Source organism: Oryzias latipes, chromosome 21, assembly GCF_002234675.1.
Source record: "Oryzias latipes chromosome 21, ASM223467v1".
Taxonomy (NCBI): domain Eukaryota; kingdom Metazoa; phylum Chordata; class Actinopteri; order Beloniformes; family Adrianichthyidae; genus Oryzias; species Oryzias latipes.
In genome coordinates, this window is record NC_019879.2 from 28,242,412 (window position 1) to 28,258,776 (window position 16,365).

At 41.6% G+C, this 16,365-nt stretch overlaps 1 protein-coding gene across 1 annotated transcript; it reads right to left on the minus strand.

Annotated features, from left to right (window-relative positions):
* Positions 1–958: 958 nt before the first annotated feature.
* Positions 959–15,280, minus strand: LOC101171040. The gene is made up of 8 exons (XM_011489983.2): positions 14,701–15,280; positions 13,566–13,838; positions 12,092–12,325; positions 9,169–9,339; positions 7,678–7,809; positions 4,444–4,610; positions 4,081–4,353; positions 959–4,004 (listed from the first exon to the last, which is right to left on the minus strand). The coding sequence occupies exons 1-8, from the start codon at positions 14,930–14,932 to the stop codon at positions 3,828–3,830; spliced, it is 1,659 nt and encodes a 552-aa protein (XP_011488285.2). The 5' UTR covers positions 14,933–15,280; the 3' UTR covers positions 959–3,827.
* Between the last annotated feature and the right edge of the window lie 1,085 nt (positions 15,281–16,365).

A 16,365-nucleotide genomic window follows, 5' to 3' on the forward strand; every position in this document is an offset into this window, starting at 1 on the left:
TGGTGATAGATTTGATGACAGGGTTTTAAATCATGTTGCAGATTAAAAACTCAGTGAGACTAGAGGTGTTTTCAGTTCGGTTTGATTTGTTCAGACCAAACCACAACATGCAGGCGATGCTGTTGTTTTTTAGAGCCGATACATCATTTTTCTGCATCTTCTTATGTCGAACTCATTTAGTATTTCCAAAATTGCTGAAACCCATTTAAGCATTCACTTATTTAGTTTGGGAAAATGTTTGAATTTAGGCTATTCCATTTTTTTGTGATTCCTATTGGATTTTTGTTGTTGCTATTTTGCTTAATTTTGGGCAGTTGGAATGTACCATTTCCATTTTTAATCTTTTTGATCATGTGTATTTATAAACATTCTACTTTAAATGAATTTTATTCAATAATTTGATTTAAATTAAGCTTGTTAAGTGTTTGGGAAATTCTGGGTTATTCTAAGTAGAATACTAGATGTAAATCACAGTGAGTCATTATGTCTGGTAATGTAGTGTATGTATCTTTTTAGGTGAACACCAACAATTATATATATTATATATATTTTTTCTATTTTTCTTTTTTTTTAACTAAAAAAAAATGTAAAAGATGCAGATAAGTGTTCTGCTGTCTGTTCCCTTTTACTTTCCCGGGATCAGAACTTGCAAGATGTTTTGTTTTTGCTGATTTGATTACAAGAAATGAAGAAATTAGCATTTAAGTTACTTTACTGGAAAGTCAAAAGGTTAAATTCCAAACTCCCCAAAAAATAACAGTAAAGAAGTCATAAAAACCCTCACACATGCTGGTCATCTGAAAATGTGTTGGGGTAAAAAAATATATAGACGCCAGTAAATGTTATTCCAGCTAAAATAGATTTTCTGCTGTGGAGTTTTATCAATCTCTTCAGAACAGAAACCTCTGCAGGCCTGTCCTCCAGGCAGAGAGATGCCAGCCAATCACAAAACACCATCAGGGGTTTCTAAAAGTACTTTATTGGTTATATTCAGTGATTGACAGCATGCACCTGGGAACATTACAGGTTTCACTTCGTACAGGTTGTTACACCAACTGTGACACATTGGAACAATACTGAGTAAACAAACCTGTAATAAACAACACCAGACAGGGTGGAAAGTGGGCGGAGTTTGACGATACTGAGACATTTGGACAAATTCATGAACACTGATCACGGGTGCCGGGACGTCTATTTTAGCACAACGTTAACATGTCACAAAGATTCTTCCTTTTCTGATGAAACATTTGAATCTCCATACAAACAATATTTCAGCAGTTAAGTTCACACTTATTGACATTTTTCATAATGAAATGGTGAAAAGTGGACAAGAGCAGCTCGTTTGTACCTTTCTAATATTTTGGATTCGTCCTTTTTGGTACCAAATTGATTAAACAGTAAAATTATAGTGAATTTTGACATTAGGAACCACTGACGGGATTCATTTGACATAAGTGTATCATTAGTTTTTGCCATGTCCTTATAGTTCAGGTGTTTTTTTTTTTTTTTAGCAGCTCAGTGGCCTTGTGGTAGAGCGTCCACCTTGTGACTGGAATGTCGTGAGTTCAAATCCAGGCTGAGTCATAACAAAGACTCTAAAAATGGGACCCCATGCCTCCCTGCTTGACACTCAGCATTAAGGGGTTGGATTGGGGGGTTAAACCACCAACTGGTTCCCGAGTGCGGCTGTGTCTACAGCTCAACGCTCCCCCAGGGGAGGGGTCAAATGCGGGGAACAAATGTCACTCACCCAAGTGTGTCACAGATAATGGGACTTTTACTTTAGCATCTTAACCAAATGAAAATGTAATGACCAGATAATCTAAAGTTGATAAATGAAGTAGCAGCATATGTTACAATAACTTGAACTATCAAAGTGTAATTCGACTCAACCACAAGGTGTTTTTTTTCTTATCTTTTTTTTACTATTTAAAAACCATTTTTCCAGCTGGACAACCTTCCAATTTCCTCTAAAATGTGAGTTAAATTCTATCCACCATTCCAGTTTTTTGTCTGATGTCTAATGTGATCAAAGGACTGAAGTTTTGTCCAGTAAGACCCCCCAAGATGGGGTTAGACATACGCTTTCGGATGTGAAAGACCTTTTCTGTCTTTCACTGCTGTGGTAAGAGTCTCAGCGGATTGTGTTGAAATCGTCTGCTTTGAAGCTTCGTAACAGTTTATAGTTCATGAATATGCAAATATAAAGTTTTGCTAAATAAAAAAGTTTTCACGTGCCTAAGTTCCTCATTGAAACGTGTTGAGTTACTGATACATGTAAGACATTCGATGGAGAACTACATGTAAAATGAAACTTTTCCCTCTTTCTCACCAAGGGGCGGATTTAATACTTTAGAAGTATCAACTGAAAAGAAAGGACATTTCAAAATAGATGTTTGAAAGTGTAAATGATTGTTCTGAATGTTAAAAGCCTCTGAAATCAGGTGATCAAACATTGCTGAGGAGGCTGTGGGGTCTTAGTGAACTCCTGAACTTGAGGAAAGGTGACCTGTAGGTGTCATTTCAGCCTTGCAGGTTAAAACAGGGCAGTTAATACAGTGATGCTTTTGTGTAAACGTGGCCTCTTTCTTCACTTCCTGGTTTTTGCTAACCTTCATCTGGACCCCCCCCCCAACTGAGTTTGCAGTGTTAAGCTGTTTAGATGGAGTCTGGTCTCTCTGAAGGTCAGGAGGTGAGACTGGCTGCCTTTTTGTCTTCTGAGTTGGGAAAGGATCCATTCTTCAAATGGTGGTTGTGGAGGAATTTTCTTTCCAGGCAAAACTATGCGTTTATGTGCTCTGTTCTGTAGCTGTGAGGAAGATGTTTGGGAATGTGAACCTGGGTTCAGGTTCCATCCCAGAGTGGCTGTGTCCTAAAGCTGCTGGTCTGAGAGGTTTGGAAATCGGGTCAGGATGTTTTCCAGATTCGTTGATGGTGAAATAATGAAACCACGACCAACCAGAAGAAGGTCATGTGACAAACCTTTGACAAGGACCGGTGCGTCTGCATGTTTTCCAAACGTCCAAGCTGGCTGATATGCGGTGTGTCCAGCCAATTAGGACGTGGCATAGCAGTGCATGTTGGAAAACAAGCAGGAATGTGGCCCCAGATAATACCTGTTAGCTGTTTTGGGAAAACTAGACCTCATTTTCTACATCTTTACGATCCATCCCTGAACAGTGATCAGGTGAATTGTTGGATGTTAGAATATTACTGATTTATGTGAAATGTTGAAATTGTAACTCAACCCTAAGTGAGCAGACACGTTTGATCTGTCATTGGGCCTTTTCACTTCCTCCTCTTACTGTAAAATGAAGTGGATAGGAGATGATGCTTGGCTCTTGGGACCAACAGCGACGAAGAAAATATCGGTAACTTGGAAGGAAAAACCTCTGGATCAGCTGTGGTTGCTTTCTTTTGCTGGTTGAAAGTCGACTGTAAAGAGCCAAAACAAACTGCAGTTTGAGTTAAATACAGCACGAAGAGGAAGAAGGCCGGCGGCAAAGGAGTGAAGTTAGAGGGGAGACACGGACGGGTTCAAGAGAGGACAGTGGTGGGAAGACAAAAATAGAGATGAATGGTTGGATCTGCGATGTTAAAGTGCCCAAGAGACGTGTCTAAACACACCAACACACACGGCTAAGCTGAAGCGGCCTTCAGGAGTGTCCTCCAGCTGAACTCCCAGACACACTCAGATCACACGGTGCTCCGGATGCTCTGCTGGGACCAGCTGCCATCACGTCGGTGTTATGTCATAAACACACATAGAGACTGAACTCTGGGAGTGGAAATGATGGTGCGCGTGTCTGGGAGACTTCGCTGGTTGCTCAGTGGCTCCTTTGGGGTTTCTGGTGCCATCGGGCAGTTGGTAGGTTCTGGCAGCCCTGGTATTCCCGCCGAAGTTCAATGTCCGTCAAAGGGGGAGTGGCATTGCAGGGTGCGCCCGCCAAAGTCACATTTAGGAGGCCAGCCCACAGCTCAAAGAGGTGAGATGTTCCCCCACCCTGAAAACGTTGTTACAGGAAACCAGGTGAGTAGGAAGGGCAGGAAAAAGAAAAGACTAACTTAGAAAAATCTTGCCTTTGAAAGGTGATCCAGCAGGCAGGTGGTTGGACTTATGAAGGACCAGTTGCTGTCATCCCAGGCCTGGTTTAGCCTCTGATTCTGTAAGGGGAACGTCTGCCGGACTGGACTCTGGATGAGAACCACATTGAAGTGTTTCTGGGAGCCTCTGAGTCTCTTGGACAGGACGCCGCTGTAGCTTTGATCCACGAAAAGCAGAACTCGAGTGGCCTTGCAGCCAGCCAGGTCCGTCAGCAGCTCATTGACCGAGTATCGCTCCTTCAGGTCAGCCTTGACCGACACGGATGGAGAACTTTTAACAATTCAGCTGACAGATTTACCCAAGTCCCTACTGTGGGAGTGATGGTGAGTCCCACTTACGATGCCGTTCAGGTTAGCGTCCCAGAGTAGCATGGCACCGTCATTGCGTGTTGGCGAGTTGAGGTACAGAACCAGTGTGTCGGCACAGTGCTGCTTCCTGCAGATGTACGACATGTGGTTACGGATGACTGCCTTCTCCGTTGCTGAGTACACGCCCTCTATGTCCTCTGGGGGGGGAGACATATCAGACGTGTTAGACACAGAGTGAAACCTACAGGAGTTATATACTGTGTAAAAAGTAGGCATGTTTTTTCAGCTGTAAAGATTTTCTTTCCTGACCATACATTTGTGGGTCACCCTAAGGTGGTTCGAACCAGACCACTCTTAAATGGGGGGCGGTGTGAAAGACGGAAGTTAACAATGACTATCTATCTATCTAAGGACTCTGGAACAAACTCAACATAACTTAACCTGCACAGCTTAAACCTTACTCACAATGGCCCTTACGGGTGGATAGGAGCTGTCTGTGATCAATAAATGGGCAAACTAGTACGGGACATGCAGGTGTCCAGCACAAAATATCAGGGTTTAAGTAAAATGTTCATGCACATTTTTTCTATGGGCATGCTGTGGGTCTGAGGTTGTAGCGAACACTTACACAACACGTAAGGGTAAGTGAGGGGGAGTTCTGAAGGCCTTCTAATGCGAAATCAATGTGCGTCATTCATTTCCTTCAACCAATCAGATTCTGAGTTGGCGTCAGCAGGGCCTTCTAGCAGGCTTAGGCACAGTATTCAGACCTTCTGGTTGGACAGACGTTTCAGGAAGTCACATGCAGCCTTGTCCAGTTTGACACAGAGCCACGGAGCACTTTTTGATCCGTCTCAGTTGAAAACAGAGCTGACTGTAAGGTACGCCATGGATGATTTAGCAGGAAAATCTCCCACTGATCTCCTCGACTTCCTTCATCAGAAAAATCTGAACATTTGTGTGTTTGGCGCTGACCATCCCCGTCTGCGTCTGTCTAGCGGACATTTTCAGCTCTAAAGCGAATTCAAACCTACGCAGAAACACAACTGGACAGTCTGGGCTCTCAGCACTGACCTTGATGGAATAGAAAAGGACTTCTTGACGGAATTGAAGCGCAATAATCTACATGACAGGGTGATGGAACTGTTTTTGAGGGAAGAGAGGAGGATGGATTTTGTCTTCAAATCCAATTTTTTTGATGAGTGAAATGATAAATGTCATAATAAATAATATTCTAAATTGATGTGGTTATTTTCAATGTTTTTTGCTGGATGTAGTTGCATAACAAGATTTGTTTACTGTTTTGTTTATTCTTTTTATTTAGCGGCATGTATTGTGGCTACAGGAATTTTCAGTATACAATACAAAGATGGTTCCTGCATCGTAAAATGATTCATGAGGGGTTGGGTGATTCAGATGTAGCACTGCTGAAGGCTCAGGTGTGTAATGCACGGTCCGCCACTGAAATTGTGTTATTAATGGAATTGTATAAATGAATCATTAACGCCCCTAATTACTACTCAACAGAGCACAGACTAATTAGTGAATCCTTATGGCCTCAGTTATTATCCTGTTGGCTAAATTTAACCGACCATGAAAAATGTCCTTTTGGTTTGGTACGTCACTAACCTTGAATAATCTTTCTGTGGATAATATTAAAATGCAACAGCTGACTTTACCTGACTTTACCACTAAATTTCCAACATGTGGAAGTTCAAGAGAATTTATTTCTATGTGAATCTATGATGACAGTAGCTGCGGTTTCATGCGCAAAATATCTTGATCAGATCAATGGTCGAATTAAAATCCAACCGTGTTCATGGGCCCAGAAAACCTTTTTCCGATTAGAACAAACGTTCGCATGGTCACACATTCAGTCAGAATCAATCATTTGGGCATGCGCAGTAGTGTTGAAAATACCAGAAGAGGAAACGAGTCCCCGCTGTAAAAAAACCTAGCTGCCATATACATTCATGCATCAGCTCGGTGATATACGAGATGATCGTCCAAACATGCCTTTATTACTGTTTTGAACATTATAAAGCGCCTGTTCACTCATCATTTTATTTTTAATCCGTGCGGTCAGTGCTTTTTTTGTGGAAGAACGGAGCTGGAAGAAGGATTAGGTGAAGGTTAACACGCGTTAACAACATTTAGCCTTTGATGGACACAGAATCCATGCGGGAAATGCTGCACTCTACATCTTGGCTGCACGTAAATATGTGGGAATGACATCAGCCTTTATTTTGACAGGACACGACTGGAAACACAAATCCGCGTGATTGTTTGAACGGTTTCTAAGGACTGAGTGGCATTTCCGCCCCAAAGCCGCTGTGTGGGCTGGAAGTCCGACCTCTGCTCGGACACACAGTTCTCCTGAGTCTGCCAGCAGCTAACCCAGAGCAGACGGATCGCAGTCCGAAGTCTCCCAGACATAACAAAACAACAAAACGCACACGTAACAAAGCATCCTCCCTCCCTTCAAACACAAAGTTATGAACCCGGCTGCTCTGCTCAGAGACACAGTTCGCTCGGTCCACCGACACTCGAGCCCGGACCGCGCAGGGTCCAGATGTCACGGGGCACGAAATGCTCCTTCCTCCCACTCCCCTCGTGAGGGGTGTAATAGAGGGGAGAGGCGAAGAGCCAGCGGGGCGAGGGCAGGGCAGCGCTTCACACCGGGCGTCCGCGGAGCAGCCGGTCGCTCCTGTTTGAGCCCTAAAGCTTTCTCTGGAGTGAGAATTGAGTCAGCACACGATCGGAATGAACTGTTTACATGGACAACGATCGGATCAACAATCGGCATAACCCACCTATCTCAATCGGAAAGATATTTTGATCTGAACGAGTCTGATCGGGGCAGACTATTCCGAACGGTGTGCTTACATGACGCATTTTTCTTCCGATCAGGCGTTCTTTCCGATTACTTTTGTTCATGTAAACGCAGCTAATGTTGCCATGGTAAAGAATGTGTGCTGCCATCTAGAGGTGTATTTACAACAATCCAGCATTTGCAACATTTAGTTAAAAATAAATCGTTAGGGTTCAGCAGAGCTTAATCAACAATTATAGACCAAAGTTTGGTATATAAGTCATTATTTTCTAATTTTACAAAGTATAACGGATAGCATTCTCTTGATAAGAAGAGGATGTTCTGATCAAATCAGTAAAATGTCCAGAATTGCATGTCAAAAATCTTTCTTTCATCTTATTGATGATCTGTTTGCTAAAGTTTAGCTCTGTCTGAAAGTGTCGACTACCTACCAGGAAGCTGACCGCCGCCCGCAAAGAAGGTCTTGATGTGATCTTTATGGAAGCCGTTGTTCTGCAGCATTCTGTAGAACCCCACGAGATTCTGAGCGTGCCGCTGAAATGTGACCTGCTGCCGCCAGCCCCCTGCACGCACAAACAGTTCAATGTAATTCTGCCACTTCAAACACAGCTGTGTCCCGTCTTTAAAGGCTGTTTGTTAAAGGAACATGAACATATCTGACAAACACCTGCTTAAAATCCTGCTATTATGAACAAATGAAGCATGCGTGTAGCTATCATGTAATTCAACTTTGGAAAATCCAAATCCTGGCACATTTTAGGGTTCAATCTAAATCCATGGTGCACCCAGGCATGGTTCACCTAATCATATCTGAGCAAATAAAGGGTTACATTCATTAAACAAAATTTTGAAGTCAAAAAGACGCAAAGCTTTCCTGATCCAAGTCATGTGTTGAACCTTTACATGAAGGGTCAAAGTACATAAGTGGGAAAAAAAATAAAATGACAATTGAATAAAATCCTTGGATAAACAATCCTAATTATGGAAAACTTTTACGTAATTAAGTGAATATCCAAAAAAAACAACATATTTTTTTAAGTTCAAAATTAATTGAATAACATTAGGCTGAACGATTATAATTCACTTTAAAGTGACTGCAGTTAAACAAGGCACTGTCCATTAAAAACGCAGAAGCATTAAAAAACAAAAAGTTAAGACAATCAAAGATAAAAAACATAAACAAGTGTCAGAAAAGAATAAAAAAACAGATAAAAGCAAAAGCAAACAAATAAAAACTGTAAAACTGTCTTAAGTTTTTTTTTTAAATTGAAATAACAGAAAAATAGTACAAATAGTGCTGTCATCCCATAATGCTTTCTGTGCGATTAATTACTCACGACCTGTTTCTAATTAATCCATTTTTCATCTAACCTAATATTTACTGTGAAAAGCCTCATTTTGAGGTGTTTTTATTTAAATTTGTGACGTTGTTGAGCTATAAAAGATCAAAACACATCGAAAAAAGCGGCTTCAGGAAGTTTGAAGAAATAAAACATTCATGCAAGGAAACAGTTGGACCTTCGTTTCATTTTTCAGGAACACAACAATGGCTATTTGAAAAATGAGAATAACGCAATTATATAAAAATAACTTTAATTGAGCGCAATTAATGCAAGTATTTGACTTCCAAGGTACAATTACTTTGCAGTTAAATGCTATGTAAAAAAATGAACTTTTAGCATAAAAATCTACATAAAATTCTTAATTAGCTGAAAGGAACCAGAAAGATGCAGAGTTTTTTAGTTTACTGTTGAATGAGTTTGTTGAAAAGCAGATGTTTGGTCTGAAAGCAGCTGGAAAAAAGCAGGAAAACTTGGAAATAAAAAGTAGACCTTTTTTTTTGTTTTTCAAATTCGGTTTAGTTTAGTTTGGTTTTTCTTGACTGCAGACGCGGTGATGATCAAAAACCAGCGAGATCCAACCTGAGAGCAGCACTGCGTGGTCGCAGGTCTGGTAGAGACGGCAGGACAGGTGAGTGGCGAGCAGCTGCTGGTGACATCGTCTGGTGTTTTTGTTCAACTCGCAGCTGGAGACCGGAGAAGTGGTGGAAGTCATGGGCAGCAGCTGAGGACACCTGGCGAACTCCGAGTGTTCTGGATAGAAGTGGTTAGAGAACAAGAACAAGCTGAGGGCCGATAGGTTAGAACGTCAAGCATTTATGATAATTAGTCTTTATTCCATCACGATGGAGGGGGACCTGCTTGTCTTTGTGGATCCTTATCTTGCTGCTGAAGTTAGAACATTTATTTGACTTTTTTTTATTTGACCCAGAAAAATTATTTTTAGGATAAAATTTTGAATATGATGGACAAATGTCTTTATTTCCATAATTCCATCCATTAGAAACGTGAAGCTTTCATAGAAAAAAGGTCAAGGTGCAAAAAGGTAAAGACAGAGATTATGATCGAGTCAAATCAATCAAAATACAGTATTTTCAAAATGATTAGTTCATTTTCAGTCCTTCAGTAGTCTGGCCAGGAGCCAGGTCCTGCTGGAAGATCAAATCTGCATCTCCATCCAGATCCTCAGCAGAAGGAATCCTGAAGTCCTCTAAAGCAGGGGGGGTCAGAATCCAGGTCTGGAGGGCCAGTGTCCAACATGTTTTCCAACCAACCTGCCATTGACTTGATCCAGGTAATCAGCAGCAGATGAAGCGGGATTTCTGGAAGATCAGCAGGAGGCCTGGAGTTCCACACCTCTGCTGGAGAACACTCTGCTAGACTGTTGCAGTGATTTTTGGGTTGAAGAAAGCAGATTTACCAACACCGGCGCTGGACATGGCAGCCCAAACCCTGACTGACTGTGGAGATTTCAGTCTGGACCTCCATGAGCTCGGGTTCTGCTCCTCGGCCGTCTTCCTCCAAACCCGTGGATTTTGGTTCCTAAAGGAAAGAAAGACTTTCCTTTCATCCCAAAACAGGAGCTTGGACCTTCTTCTCTTTGGCCCAGTTGAGACGTTTCCTCTCTTGGACCAGGTTCAGAATTGTCTTGGAGGAACCCGACAGATGTAGCCCACCTCCCATCTGAACGTGGAGGTTTCTGAAGCTGCTCCTCCACCTCCTTCCACTCTTTCTAGTGGTCTGCAGGTTCTGGAATCTTTTGAAAATCCGCTGAAGCCCACGGTCGTCTCTTTAGCTGGTTCACCCAAATTTATGTAAAAATACACACATCAATTAAACAGTGGGCCCCAAATCTATACTTTATGAAGAAGTTACATGTTTTATGGAGCTATGGAAATAAATGCACTTTTCCATGATATTCTAGTCTTTTAGAAAGGGTCTACACGTACATGAAATATACATTCTACACTATTGCAGTTACACGAATGAATAGTCTCATTTTTGTGGAACAAATCCTCTCAGATTTGCACTCTCCGATACAAAGACGTGATCTGTGGATCTATCCATGAACCTGCAGCCTGTAACGGTCACCAGTAGTTCTTTTTGTTGGACTTGCAGGTATCCTTTGATGATGACATCATCGGACTGCCTTTTTTGGACCGACGCGCCCTAACGGTCGACTAGTTTCCTGTCATTTTTTGGTAATTGCAGAAACGTTATCGGTCATCCCCCGTTTGAGCCAGGCTGGCCCACCCCATCACCTCCACATCCGCTGGTGGAGGTGGGTCCTAAAGCGGCTCCACTTATTTCCTGGTTTATTCATGCATCGTTAGGATGAATCGTCCTAACGATGCATGAATAAAAGTTATTAATAAATCAACAAACACTGTTATGCTGAGCGGCAGGGAGGTGAATTCTTCTTCTTTAGTGTTTTTACCGTTTACTTTGGCTTTTCCGTCTCCTACAGTGGTCCTAGAATTCCGGCCGGGCAGAAAAAAACGCTACTATTCCTTTCGCCTCCGTGGTCATTGTTTACAACAGTTGGCACTTCCGTGTTTTGAAAATGGCGCTCCCTACTCGTCACTACCAAATCCATTGGTCACAGTTCAGCGTTGTGGCGTTTTAGCAGCCAAGAAGTTCAACCAGTTGAACTTTCAGGGTGCGATTGATGAACGCCTGTTGTGTAGGTAGAGTGGGTGACCGGACTTAAAGACTTGAATAGCGACACGTGAACACAAGTCTTCTGGAAGAGGAAGCGCAAAATTTGGGTTGACATTCGTTTACGTAACTTTTCATTGAAAGTGGCCGCTTGAACGCGAGTCGACACAGCCGGTGTGAGCGCAGCTTCAGAGCCCCAGAAACTGTGTAGTCGTGTGTGTTGTTGGTTTTTTTGTTTTGTTTTTTGCTGCCATCTTAACTTTTCTCTCTGCTGAGTTCCTCTTTGCACATCAACACTCCGCCCATGACTGTTGGTCTGATGTTCTTGTTCTAAAAGTGTTAGAGTCCAGATGGAGGTAAGCTTCCAGAACGTTCTTGGTGTGTCTCATCAGATCATTAGTCCAGATGTTCTGTAGATCATCCAGATGTTCCCTTGTCTTCTTGTCACCTTTCTCCTTGAACTCTCCATGGATCCGTTGGATTCCAAAGTCTCTTTCTGCCGGTTGAACTCATTTGAGTCCGGTGAGTCCTCTTGTTCTTCAGTGACCTCCTGGATGCCTCCTCCTGTGTTCCAGGAGTCCTTTGGGTCCGGGTAGACTCTCCGCTGATCCCGGCTTTCTCCGTGTGTGGATGATGGAGTCCAGTCTGAATCTTCTTGAGTTTCTTTAGACGCCAACGTAATGTTGATTTTTTTTTTTCCGCCTGTTAGCAGTTTTCCGTTTGATTTTCTCAACGATGAAGATTTCCTCACTAGAGTTCAATCAATCAGAAAACTGCAGTGAAAGTAAAAAAACAAACAAACAGGAAGCAGTTTGAGTTGTTGCTTTTGTTTTTTTGCCGTTCTTACCGACACACCGCAGTCTCTGAGTGCGGTTCCGGTCTCCGACAGCCACCACCAGGGGCAGGAAGTGGACCTCACAAAGCCCCCTGATGGCTTGCTCCAGCAGACGGCCGCCGCTTGGGCCGCCACGCCCCCCGCCCGACAGACGGCTGTTACCCAGAAACCTTTCCGGTCCGGTCTGCCGGCGCTTCAGCTGGTTCTGACAGCGGCCCTTCAGAGCCAGCGTTAAACACTCCGCACCTGAAGGCAAAAGACGGCTTAGCTTGGGGAAAAGATCGTTGTTAAGACGGTTAAAGGGGGTCTAAAGGAAGTTCAGAACATCTGCACTGATGATCATCAATAGACGTCAGATGTTCCTGGAAGGAGACGGAGCTTCAGGTTCAAGGATTCAAGGATTCAAGGAATGTCTATTGCCATTTTCAGTGAACAGAACAGTTTCACAGAATTGGAATTTGCTGAGGTTGCTCATCATTCTGAAGTTTTAAAAGCATTTGAAAGATCTGAGAGGTTTTTTGGTTGCCTAAAAAAACAGATTATAGTTTCACCTCTTTGTATCTAATAAGACACGAAGCCCCCCCCCCACAATGAACACAGGTCTCCTGATTGGTTGACTTAACATTTAGTGTGAGCTTCATTGCTATCTATCACAGACAAGCAACTGAAAGTTGTCAAAAAAACGACAAATCTGAACCGAACCAACTTCATGTGAAACTATTGGCCCTTCGTGTTCTGTGCCTAGGAGCTGGCAGCACAGACTCTTCCTGGAAGGGGCGGTCCCCCACTTTGTGATGTCACAATGTGAGGACCCACTTGTTTTCGTGGGTTAGAAGGGGCTGGTGCTCAGAGATGCATGAACGGATCAAAATAACGCTTTACGGTAGTTTTTTTGTGAGGAATTAACATTAAAACACACTTAAAAGCTCCAAAAGTTGATATTGCATGATTTTTAAAATACAAAGAAATATATGGATATAATAAGAAAAAATTGTGTTTAAAAATGCTACCTGATCCCTAAGCATGCGAGTTAAATTTACACAGTAAGAGCAACATTTTCTGACTCAAAAACACTAAACAACAAATTACCTGACAAAAGTTTTTATTCAAATAAAAAACAAAAAACTATAAAAAGACATATTTAGCTTGAAGCAAAGAATGACAACAAACTGAAGTCCATAAAACATGAAGAAAACTTGAGCTTTTGAAGAATCTCTGTGAAAAGAAAACAGTTGGAAAAAGAACCTGGTCAAATCCATCTAATGGATTAAATTAGATCTGAATTTTAGGATTAAAAAGTGAATTCCAGATCAAAAGTATAAAATGTGTTTAAATGACTGAAACTTTCAGCAGCTTCAAGAGATATTAGGGCAGATTTGAGCTGCTTTTCTGTTACTTTCACTGGAATCTGAAAGTCTCAGCAGAGATTTATGTCTGAACCTTTGGTTCAGAACCAGCAAAGGTTCTGAAGGATGCGTTCACTCACCCAGGTAAATCCCATCCAGGTGGGAGCATCTCTTCTTCGTCACATTCACATCCACGTAGAAAAGCACCACAGGGTGTCCAAAGTTCTCCTCTGGGCTGGGATCCAGCACCAGAACGGCGTCGTGAGCCGCAGAGCCGTGCGGGGGTCTCTGGTACCGGTGCAGACCCTCCCGCCGGTTCAGGGTTCGCCCGGTGCTGAGACCCGACTGCGGCTCCGAGCTCAGCATCCCGCCGGAGGAGTCCGGCAGAACGGCCAGAACCTTGTCAGAAGGACCTGGACCAAAGGGAAAGAAGAGACGGTTGCTGCTGCCGATGATGAAGGTCACACGCAGAAAATGCATCACGCTGAGCAAAACCTTTCAAAATAAAAGCACTTTAAAAACACAAAAAGGTTCTGAGCATTTCAAAATAAATACACTTTAAGATAACTTTCTATAATAATGTGAGACGTTTAGGTTAATGAGATCATTGAAAGTACGATTAATAAACATAAATTACTTTTATTTAAACATCAAGCAACTACAAAATAAAAGCTTACATTTTTGTTTAAAAACAATACAAAGTAACTTTTCTTGTAAAAAATATCAAAATAACCTAAAAAATAAAAATGTGAATTTCCGTAGTCTGTAAAAATAAAAATGTAAACATTAAAGTCTGATCAATATTTAAGTTTAAGTTAATATTTGAACAAGTAAAAAACCTTTTTCAGGACAATATTAATTTTAAAACTATTTTTATATTAAGCTTTGAATCAGTAAAACAAACAAATTTATCAATCAGTTTATGTAGAAGGTTTTTGCTCAAAAAAAATCTAAAAGCAAAACTGTCAGAATAATCTTATCAAAGACTGTGACGTCAAAATGAACTGTAGGCATTTTATAAAATGTAATTGATGTTAAAAGGTCCCCAGTCTGTCAAATAAAATTCATTTTTAGAAACAGACATTTCACTGAATCCATGAGGCAGTTTTTTTTAACTTAACAAATATTTAAATTGAATCCACTTTAAAGATCATTAAACTTTTTTAAATTGCGTTTTTCTTTTTGGTTATTTTTTGTTTTCCTGGCTTTCCATACATTCGGAGGATTCTTGGACCATTCACTTTCCCACGCGCGCTCGTGCTCAGGTGCGCTTACCTGCCGCGGCGCGCGGCTCCGACGCGTACACGGCCACGGAGGACGGCGGCAGGTACGCGAGCCGCCGGCACTCCGCCTCGGACACGGAGGAGGAGCGGCGGAGGCAGCGCTCCAACTGCTCCCACTGCAGCGACTGCAAACCCGCGCGGACCCAGCGCTCCAGGCGCGCCGAGGCCGCGCCGCGTGCCGGGCGCGCGAGGAGGAGAGCGCCGAGGAGCGCGAGGAGGCGCATGCCGGACGCTGCAGTGGATTCCGCCGCAGATCGGAGGAGTCGGTCCTGCTTCTACTCCTGCTGCTCCTCCTCTGTCGTCATTTCACAACTTTATCAGCAGTTTTCCTTTGGTTTCGTCCAGAAAGTTCTTCTGCTCCTCAGCGGAGTGTTTTTACGCACAGGTTTCTGTTTGCGCTCTAGCTCATCCTCACCGCACCTCCTATTCTGCTGTCCTCTGGGAGGATGCAAGAGTACAACTCTGCAGAAAAACACCTCCTCCTCTGTGATCCGGATGTTTAGGGAAAATCTTTAATAAAAAATAGAAACTTGTCTTGCTTTTATTTGTCCTGTAGCTCCTCTGCAGCTCAGAGTCGCTGATGTTCCGCCTCAGACTGCAGCAGCTTCTTATATGTAGATGACGTGCATGCGCACACGCATGCTCAGGTGCTGACATGTCAGGAGGAAACAGAAGGCTGGAAACAAGAAAGGAGGAAGAATGATATGAGGGAATTTATTGATTAAAAAAATAGAAAAACAGGAAATAATAAAAAAAAAAAACAGGAAGAAATTATGGAGTTTAGGGTCAGAAAGAGTAAAGCAAAGCATGATGGGGGTTTCTGGATGTATTTACCGAATAACATTGAAGATGATAAAAGAAGAAAAGAGATAAAAGGCGAGAAAAGGAAAAGAAAACTTTAGGAATTAGAGAGTTTTGAAGACAATATTAGTATTTGATCTTTGGTGCCCTCTGCTGTTCAAATATAGGCGGTGCAACAAACTCCCTAAAGTGAAATATAATAATAGGTTTAACACAAAACCTCCTAAAAACATATTTAGAGTTCAGAGGTTAAAACCAGAGTCCTCTTTTTCTGATGTGTTGTATACATTTCTTTGAATGTAAATATTCTATAAGTTAAATTAACTTTTTCTCTGGTGACCTTGAATAGATCCGTTTTCTTTGTTCTTGAGTCATTATTTTAAAATCACTCTAGCCTCTTTTTATTATTTAGTTTATTATTTCTGCGTCAAAAACCATGTGTATTAATAGGAAGTGGATGGGATTATAGTTTTGTATTTACCCTTTTTTTTGTAACTCATTTCTTTACTTCTGTAAATCTCTTTGTGTTATAAATATTTGAAAATGATGAAATTAGAAATAAAGATTGGTTGGTTTATGAAATATTTAATAAATTTAGGGGAAACCTACATGAACCATAAACTAAATATCAATTAATGGAAATAAATCTTTCAATCAACTTAATTCACAATTTTCTTTAAAATGTTTTCTTAAATATTTTTTAAACTAACAATATAGCTTTTGTAAAATTAGAAATATTTATATGGGCAAACTATAATTTTTTTCTGGACCAAAATTAAACTAAAAGAGAATTTTGCTTCGCCTTTTGTGAATCCTTTATTAATCGTTTTTAGGGTAATTCTTTGGAATTATTGTT